We start from the raw sequence: 10,019 nt of genomic DNA on the forward strand, positions 1-10,019 counted from the left end.
ACATCAAAACTGTATTGTTTTCTTTGCAGTTTACAATGTAAATTCATTTGTTTATTTTATAACATCCAAAACTAAAATAAAATTAAATATAATGTATACATGTTTAGTTATCAGTGTTTGCTCCATAATGAGAGCTGTTTCCTCACTGAAACCAGCTTCTGGGTTCAAACTTCCTGAGCGGTTGGGGTCTTTGTGTGCAGTTTTTATGTTTATCTCACAGTACAAATAAGTTCTTGTTAGTTTATTTTATGGCTTCAGCCCTGCCGTGACCCTGGCAGGGAAAGCAGAAGGAAATGGATGGATCAATGCTGAAGTTTTTTGTTTTTTTAATATTAATTAAATTCTTTCTCCCAATTACCCATTCAATTTAAAACACAACACAATTTGCATTTAGGAATGATAAAAATTAATTAATTAATTTGTATAACATACTTAAATAAATTTATACACATACCATAATCGATGTGTTTCACATAGCAAATCAGTTATCTTTGCATTAACAAACTTTTCAGAATTATCTTGAAAAAAGGATGTGGCTAGAAGCACTATAAATGTGTCAGCTTGACACGCCTACAATGAAGTGAACTGTTCTCCTGGCATCATGCACGGTCTGCAAATAATTCTGCTACTCAATGTTTTGACATGTCTCAAACAAGCTGGTAAGAATTACAGTTCTTAGTCATTATTCTCCAACCATTTCATATGGACATTAGCATGCTTTTTCTTTTCTTTTCTTTGAAGCACATGGAAGTGACATCATTAGTGGGGAGGAGGTCCCAAGGAACTCAATGTTGTATATGGTCTCAGTGCAAAACAAAAATGGTCATATATGTGGAGGATTTCTGATCACCGAAGACTTTGTTGTCACCGCTACACACTGTGACAATGAGTAAGTATCAGTCTTCATGTTATTTAACAGGTTTAGGAAATGTATTGAGTGCCTCTTAATAATCTCTGTTTCAGATACCCCACGCACGTTGTTCTCGGTAACCACAATCTCGACCAAACAATAAGTCAAGGCCAAACAATAAGTATCAATAAAAAATTCAAGACTAGATTTTATCTAAGTGTTTTACTGGGTGACGACATCATGCTCCTTAAAGTAAGTACAACAGTTTGAAATGACATAGTTGTGTGATCTAATTATCTACGTTACATTACAGCATAAGAATTTTGAATGTTAACTTTGTGATTTGATTTTGTATCTCTTCAGCTTTCTAGAAAAGCTCAGCTAAGCGACAAAGTAAAAATAATTCAACTTCCAAGAGCTAAAATAAACCTAAAAGAAAATGAAGTGTGCCAAGTGGCTGGATGGGGAATAACGGAAAATGGTGCTCCAACCAATATACTGAGGGTGGTGGATGTACCTGTCATTAACAAGAAAGTCTGTAAGAAACAATATTCTGTCATAAATATACGTCTGCCCATCAACGTTATCTGTGCAGGTGGCTACCCCACACACAAGGGATTCTGCCAGGTATGTTTTCTTCTTCTTCCTTTCACTGAAATTAATAACTGGTCTCTCATTGTCAAATGTATAAACACCTTAAAATTCTTCCTTTTCACAGGGTGATTCAGGTGGTCCTCTGGTGTGCGCAGGATTAGCTGTTGGTGTTGTTTCTTTTAACAAAGGCAAGTGTAACTACCCTAAAGCACCCAATGTTTATACAGACATCTCAAAATACCTCCTATGGATCAATGCAATTCTGAAAAACCCGAATAGTTATTTGTAAAACTACAATTGTTTTTCTGCTGTATTGCTTCATTTTGCTGTCTTTTTCTTTGTGTGACCAAAAAAAAGAAATAAAAATTGTATCTGCTAGTCCACGGTCTGGTTTTATTAGTAACAATATCAGAAGGGAAATATTTCATTTAAAAAAAATAACAAGGGAGTCCAGAAAATAATTTGGTGTCACATGAAGAATAAGCAACATATAGTACTAATCGTCATCAATCGTCAAAGCATTTTTTTATTTTTTTTTTTGCAATTTATTTGGCAGCTAATGAGAAACAAACTAAATACTAATGAATACTGAATGTGACATGACTGCTGAGTGAGCAACAGCTATAACCGTAAAAGAGACACTCATGTAAACAAACTGTAATCTGCAATGCTAGTGATGGGCAGATCAGATCAAAATGTCATTAGCATTGATGCCATCTAGTGGTGTACAGATTAATACCAATTATTCCGATACAAAATATGTTCTAGAATCAATTCTCATATTAAAATATAGATATTTTAATAATTTGTGGTAAATTAGAAGTTTATGATTGACAGGAAAACAATGGAAATTAGCTATATTATTGGGATTGTCTGAATGATTGGTAGGAACTAGTATTTCTGCTTGTCATAGTGATATGAGAAACAAATGCATCACGGCTCACATAGTAATCAAATCTGGCAGTCATTTAATCTCTTATGCATATCACTAAAATAGTTTAGAAAAAGTACCGACTGTATCTTAAGGATGTAATTTTTTGTGTTTTTGAAAATTTGTTTACAACAGTGCTCCAACTGTACATCACCAAGTTGATTAAAAGAATGTATAGGGCATTCTTTTAGGGCAGCTGCTGCTGCGGAGCCTGGGGTGGTCTGCTTGCCTCCACCCCGGGGGAAAGGGTCACATCTCTTGGGTCTGGTGCCGCTTCTCTGGGGCGAGGGTACCTGGACCCGGGGCATAGAGTATGTTTGGGGAGTATGATTGTGTGTACATGTCTATGTATGTCTGTCCCTACGTTGGGTGAATGCTGAGTGTTTGCATATGTGTGCATGAGGGTGGGAAAGCATGTTTATGTCTGTGTGTGCCTGTTTGTCTGTGTCTATATGTCAGGTCGGGTCTTAGACTCCACCTCCCTGGGTACTCCCAGGCCCTCCAAGTGTGGAGGCCTATCTCCCCTCACCACACTCCCTGCTGGTAACTGATGCCCTCAGGGGTTGGTGCATTGGTGGTTCTTGGTGTCCGGGCTGGGCGCCAGGTATGCACCAGCTCACTCCCGTGGCCACTTGGCGGGCCTGGTGCCTGTCGCCGGTCAGGCCTCTTCCGGGCAAAGGGGCCTCGGCCTCCGCCTCGGGCCTGCAACTCGGTTCACTCTGGCACAGCTGGCTGCCGGCAGAGCCGGGCGGCACGCCAGTGCAGCCCCTCTGGCTTCTGCTCCGTGGCTACTGGGTGACCCCCTCGCCTGGGGATCTCCTCAGCCCTTCCCAGGAAGGTGGCACGGATGCCCCTCCGTGGTACTCCTTGGGCTCTCGCACTCTGGGGCCTCTGGATGTCTGGAGCCTGGATCTCCTCCATGCCTGCTTCATGCCCTGGGGACGGGGCTATGGGCCTCCACACCCTCTAGCAGACCGTTACATGGGGAAACCTTTTGTATACAAGCGTGTTGATCCACACAGGTGTGCACACGGGTGTTCACTGTTCGTAGACATAAACTACACCTTTCTTGGCTGCTACTTCAAAGCACATTGTGCGCTGTCTGTCCTGCGTGCTGCACAACAACTTTCAATATTTAGTATTTACTGATGTTCACACTTAGCTAGATTAACGTGATGGTGTTGTGTTTAGTATGTTGCTTTGTTTTTTTGTTTGGTTTTTTTTTGCTTGTCTTCTCTTCTTTTCTCTCAACAGGTGATCCAGGAGATTTTTTTTTCTTCCTCTTTGTCTTTGTAAGTGCCCTTTCTCACTGTCTCTTTTCCCTTCTGTTTTTCTTTTCCTTCCTCTCTTTCTCTCTCCCTTTCCTATCCCCCAGTCATGTCTGTCCCATCTGTAACAACTGAAAATAAAATAAATAATAACAACAAAGTTTGATCAAATGGACCAATACGGCAATGCCATGATGATCCATTTGGCAGAATAAATCCATTTGGTATCCTTGTTGGTCTTCAGACAACAATTCTGACGGCTAAAGAACCAAATGGGACAGACAAAAAAAAAAAAAAAAAAGAATGTATAGGGCATTGTTGTAAACTAATTTTATACTGTGGTAATTTGTAGAGCCACATGCTTTTAGAATGTTTATAGATATGGATGGTCCAGTTTTGGATCACTGGGTGGTTGTCATACTCCGAGAGCAGGCAGGACTCAAACGCAGACTCTGAATGCAGTTCTGTGAATTTATATACAATGATAGTAGGCCCCAGGGCAGACCCAGGACACCCAGGACCAGAGATTATATCTCTCGACTGGCCTTAGAACGTCTGGGAACGCCTTGGTGTTCCCCCGGACAAGCTGGAGGAGGTGGGCTTCTCTGCTTAGGCCGCTGCCCCCGCAACCCGGCCCCCAGATAAGTGGAACCTTCCCAGGAGTGACCGGCCTACCAAGATTACTCCAAGCGCACATCCATGATTTATCCAGGTCACAAAAGTAACCAGAACAACATTAAAGAACCTCAGGATTCACGTGTCTCAGTCAAGCTCAGTTCATGATTCAACAATAAGAAAGATTGGGCAAAAATGGCATCCATGGGAGAGTTCAGGAGAAAACCATTGCTGACCAAAGAGACATTTGCTAAAACATATCTTGATGATCCCCAAGACTTGAAAGACTGGAAAAATACTTTGTGGAATGATGAGACAAAAGTTTAACTTTTTGGAAGGTGTGTGTGTGTACCATTGCTATCTGACATAAAACAGCATTTCAGAAAAGAAAAATAACACAGACAGTAAAATATGTCGTGGTAGTGTGACGATCTGGTTTGGTCTGCTTTGCACACACATCAATATACACATGTATAACACAAATAGGACCGTGAAAGTAGGTCATTACACAACTACAAAAACTGCCATGTTTGCTAACCATGCTGCTCTTCTGGATATCTTGATTCCTGCATTCGTGTTTTTCAGCCTGAAATGATCATGGAGCTTCTGTTGTCTTGTTGTCTGTCTTGTTGAGCACTCCAACAAGACAGTGCTTTTAATTATATTTCGTGAGTTAGATGTATCAGGGATCCTGCACAAACTACTTCTGTGTGTGTAGATTGTATACATGTATCTCCATATACATGTGACAGCATTTACTCTACATCACTCTGTTAATTAAGCTGGAGCTCGGAAAGAAAAGCGTCTGGAAGTTTCTTGAAGACGTTTCACCTCTCATCCAAAATGCTTTTTCAGTTCTAAGAGCATAAAGAGTGATTCAAATGTTCTGTGAAGATAAATGTGAAATGACTGTTGAGAAGACAGGAAGTGAAAAAAAAAAAACCAAAACCACAGACAGAGTGCAAGGTAAAGTATAAAGTGGTCAACAGACTTTTCACCCGACTTCCATGCATCATGCACGCTCTGCAAGGGTTTCTGCTCTTCCAAATTTTGACGCTTCTTGGACATAATGGTAAGATTTTATCCATTTCTTACAAATGTGCAAAAGCGTGTTGCTTTTAAATTTTGCACATTTGCTTTCAGCACTGGGGAGTCAAATCATAAAAGGTAGAAAGGCTGAGAAAAAGCAGATGATGTATATGGCATCAGTGCAAGACAACAATGGACACATATGTGGAGGTTTCCTTGTCAGTGAATATTTTGTAATGACTGCGGCGCACTGTGCTCCTAAGTAAGTAATCAAAACTCTTCATGCAACCTCAAATTCATCTAAATATAGACATTCAATATCTCTCTTATCATTAATGTAGGAATCCTACAAGTGTTGTTCTGGGCACTCACAATCTCAAGAAGGTTGATGACACAATGAGATATGATGTGAAGATGTGCAAACATTCTTTTAATGATGTTCTATCTGGAAATGATATCATGCTTCTCAAAGTAAGTAGATAACTACTGAATCTCATAGACGTGTGTCTCTTAGGTCCTGTGTCAGGTTTTTGCTGCATGTCCTACTTACATGACTTCCTAATATCGTTTATCTGTTCTGTTGATGCTATATAGATAGATTTTGTCTTTTGGTTTTGTTTTGGCCAAGTGTTTGGCTAGTAGCTGTTTGACAGTCACCATGTTGGTGAAAAAATACCATTTTATGCCTGTCAAACCGCATTATCCTCGTCACTGTTCAAAAAGAATTCTGAAAATCAGAAATCTTCTGAAAATGGTCAGGTATAAGAACTGGACATGACATGAATTTTATGCATTTCAGCAAGCCATGTGTGAAGCCTGGCTCCTTGGAAGCAAACTATAAAGAAATAAGTGGTGCCTCAACACCTTTACACAATACTGTAGTTTATTTTATGTAACTGGCCCTGGATACATTAATCATGGGAAAGCACATGAAAGAAAGAAAGTTCCTTGTTGCTTGCCTTTTGCAATATATGTGACAAACATGTGTTTTTATTTACTTTAACAATGTGTTGCACATTAATAGATGTTCTAATTCATATAAACATGTTAGTGATGATTGTGTATTGTAGTACATATTGGTTATTCAACTGACCAGCTACACATGTGGACACACTGTTATGGTTTGGATTTAAACCCTATTAAATTTGCCTTAAGTATTCTGTTTTCTATCTCACTTCTTATTTTCTGCCACTAGCTGTCCAGGAAAGCTCGCCTGGAAGGAAACAAAATTATTAAGCCAATTAAACTTCCACATCCGAAAATTAACCTAAAGGAAAACAAAACCTGCATTGTAGCTGGATGGGGGGCCATAAAAAGTAACGGTGAAAGTGTTGACGAGCTGCAAGTGGTGGATGTCCCCATCATTAACAAGGACAGGTGTCAGAGTGTTTGGCAGAATATCCTTCCGGCTAAAGTTATTTGTGCAGGTGGATACTTTAAAAACAAAGGAATCTGTCAGGTAACTCTTTTTTCTTTCTACAACCTATGATATTAAAAAAAGATTGATGATGGACATATCAAGTAATAATATTTCCTCCTCACAGGGTGACTCTGGTGGCCCTCTGGTGTGTGACAATTTGGCAGTTGGTGTCGTTTCCTTTAACAACAACAAAATCTGCGACTATCCGGATGTCCCCAACGTTTATACAGACATATCAAAATTCCTTTCTTGGATCAAACCCATTCTTAAGAAAAAGAAATGCTATTAATCTCTGGCTCTCTTCCACAGTGCATCTTTTGTCCTACCTTCCTTCCCTAGGTTCCAAACAGTCATGATCATTTTGTTAGACCTCAATGGGAGTTTTTGCCATAATCAGAGCTAGATTTTCACCATTAGGGGGCAGCGTTCGATTAACTTTTCACAAATGTCAGAAACAAGAAAATGGAGAGTTTGGTGTGAGATCAGAATAGTGTGTGGTAAGAACCATTTACTTACTGAAAGAAGGTTCTGGGTTTAAAGTTCCTTGTTGGCCGAGGCTTTCTCCCATAGTTTACCAACACACTTGTTTGCTTAATTGATGATTTTAGATTTTAGAGTGAATGGTTTTCTGTCTCCTTGTGTTATGCCTGCAACCAACTTGCAGGCTGTCCAGGATGTACCTTCCCTCTCACACTATGAAAGCCAACTCTTCCTTCTTGACACCAACCAACAGCACCTCCAACCTGTGAGATTACTGCAGTATTTCATGTTTCCATATGAATATCATTTAAATTCATTTCATGAAGTGAAATGTAATCCTGAGTCAAGATGTTCTGTTATACTGTCAGGTGTCAGGAATGATTAAATCTCTTTAAGCATTTTGGCATTACAGTGACTCCAAAAGCAAAAAATAAAACCTGAAGCTTGAAACTGTATTTTCTCTTACTCATCTGGTTTTCAAAATTTTTTGGGCAACTTTGCTGTGGGAACATCCAAGGAACAGGCCAAAGGTTTTTAGTTTTTTCCACTTTACAAAGCAAAACGTTGCTATAGATACAAAAAGAAAATTGCTTCAACCTAAGACCCGTGACGATAGCCAAAAAAAAAAAAAAAAGTCTCGGAAAACATGGCTCACATATGAGCCAAAATATAAAATGCCCTAATACTAAAACCATGCATATATGAATTCAGTATCTCAGCAATGTTTTAGTTCTGCACGCAGAGCATGCAATATGTCTAACACCTTGTGAATATGCATGTATCTGCATTTACTGCTGTACTTGTGGTTGTTTGTCTAAAGCAAGTATTTTTAGTCAGCAACATTTTCTAAGCATTTACAAATGTTCAATCAGATTGAAAGATGGGAGATAATGCTCGACTCCTATCTGCTGTATGCTATGGGGTAAATGTAACTGCACTAGTTATTAGTAAGCCATTGTTGTTTTAGTCATTAGCCAGTGTGAATGCAGTGTTTTCATCTCTCTGGTGACTGTGGTTTTGTTCATTCCAAAACAGTTTCTCACACTAATCACATGTGTTTTGGTAGCTTTGGCCTTTGCAAATGAATAATGGTGTTTCTTTTTATGCTCTTCATTTCAAAAAAGTTGTCCATTTAAAATTAGATAAATTACATTATCTTTGAAGGTAAAAGGCGAGGTAAGAACTAAGAACGTTCACTTTCTGATCTGATATCCAAGCTAGCCTAAAAATGTCTCGTCTGAGAAGTGATGTAAAAAAAGAAGGCTCATTAAAAACGACTGTTTTTACACCAATGTGTAGAAAGAAAAGCCAAATACAACTTCTTCTGTTCCGCTATTGGTTTCTCTACTTAATCAATCTGCTGATTAACTCATCTGCAGCTTATCAAAGGCACAGAGGCTGATTTTTTAAGACTGAAGAACACACTTAGATGTGGGCAGATCTTCGTGTCAGCCAGATAATGTACTCAGCCTCAATCTCACCCGACAGTGCCATTCTGTTTTATTCACAGCTTGTAAATAAACTTATTAAACCTTTCCCAATGCTCAAGGTGTGGGTCCATCCTTATGACAAAGTTACAGTGTGTAAAAACTTCACCTCTGGATGTCTGTTTACTTAATCTCTCGAGATTCCAGTGCATAATTCTAGCTATGGAGGTTGCAGAAGGACAAACATTTTAAACAGTCAAGAAAAAACAAAAACATTTAATATAGGATACATTCCAGAAATCCTTCCCTTCGTCTTTTCCTGACCTCTTGTCCTTGAGCTGGGTACGAGAATTAATAAGAACTTAGGAAAAGAGAAGAACAGTGCGCTGAGAATCTGAATGACCTTACACTAGTCTCCTTAACAATGTGGCATAGTACAAGGGAAACAGCCTTAAGAGATTCAGCATGTGGACAAGGGTGGCAAGAGTGAAATCAGTTCTTATCTAAGAATGAAAATTATGGATGACATTTGGATGAGGTAAGGTAATGACTTAGCATCTGACATGGACTTTTTTAAATTCAGAAATACAGACCTCTGCTGAAAGCTTTATCTGTTAGGATGCCTGGGTCGTTGACCCAGGGCTTTTGAGTTTATTATATTATTTATAATTTCTAGTCTTTGGTTTCTTTGAGTTCTGTCTTATGGTTTATGTCTCTGTCTTCTCTAGTTGCTCTGTCTCCCCTGTCAGCTGTATCCCCTTGTCTAGTTCGCGTTTCTGTGTATCCTTAGTTGCTATATCCCCGTGTCCAGTCAGTGTCTGTGTCTGCCCTGGTCCCATGTCTCTGTTCCCTCTGCTGTAGTGCCTGCCTGTGAGTCTGTGTTATGTTTCCTGTTTTATTTTGAAGGTCCATGTCTTATGTTAATATATCTGGTTTTGCTTCCTTGTCTCGTTAGTCCTGATTTGCCCCAGCTGTGTTTCCCTCCTGTTGCCCATTCCCTGATTGCTCCTCTATGTATTTAAGCCCTGTGTTTCAGTTTGTCATTGTCGCGATCACCGCTTACTATGCTGTGTGTTTCTGTCTGCTTGCCTGAGTTTATTTTGCACTTTGGAAGTTTGTTACTTTGAGTTCAGCATTAAAGCTGTTTTTGAGTTCACCTTTTTGCCTCCGAGAGTCTGCACTTTGGGTCCTCCTTACCACCACTCCTGCCTGCACACAGCCTACACCTAACATTATCAGACAGTTCAGTGAGCTAAATTGTTGAATGGCATCTTCTAATGGCTGAACAGCAGACACTCTGTCCACAGGCTAATGAGATTTGAATTATACAGCAATAGATTATATGCATCATGTACTACAGCTAAAGATTTTATAGGAAAACAAATGCAAAATAATAATATAGGCA

General features: G+C 39.4%; 2 protein-coding genes across 2 annotated transcripts; both read left to right on the forward strand.

Moving 5' to 3' along the window:
• Window positions 1–592: 592 nt before the first annotated feature.
• Window positions 593–1,813, forward strand: LOC116327907 (duodenase-1-like). Its single transcript, XM_031749599.2, has 5 exons — window positions 593–659; window positions 742–889; window positions 964–1,102; window positions 1,214–1,477; window positions 1,569–1,813. The coding sequence occupies exons 1-5, from the start codon at window positions 602–604 to the stop codon at window positions 1,731–1,733; spliced, it is 774 nt and encodes a 257-aa protein (XP_031605459.2). The 5' UTR covers window positions 593–601; the 3' UTR covers window positions 1,734–1,813.
• A 3,421-nt stretch (window positions 1,814–5,234) lies between these two features.
• On the forward strand, window positions 5,235–8,713 carry LOC120436005 (duodenase-1-like). The gene is made up of 5 exons (XM_039606205.1): window positions 5,235–5,330; window positions 5,402–5,549; window positions 5,629–5,758; window positions 6,483–6,746; window positions 6,832–8,713. The coding sequence occupies exons 1-5, from the start codon at window positions 5,273–5,275 to the stop codon at window positions 6,994–6,996; spliced, it is 765 nt and encodes a 254-aa protein (XP_039462139.1). The 5' UTR covers window positions 5,235–5,272; the 3' UTR covers window positions 6,997–8,713.
• Window positions 8,714–10,019: the final 1,306 nt, after the last annotated feature.

The sequence above is a fragment of the Oreochromis aureus genome, linkage group 23, assembly GCF_013358895.1.
Source record: "Oreochromis aureus strain Israel breed Guangdong linkage group 23, ZZ_aureus, whole genome shotgun sequence".
Classification (NCBI taxonomy): domain Eukaryota; kingdom Metazoa; phylum Chordata; class Actinopteri; order Cichliformes; family Cichlidae; genus Oreochromis; species Oreochromis aureus.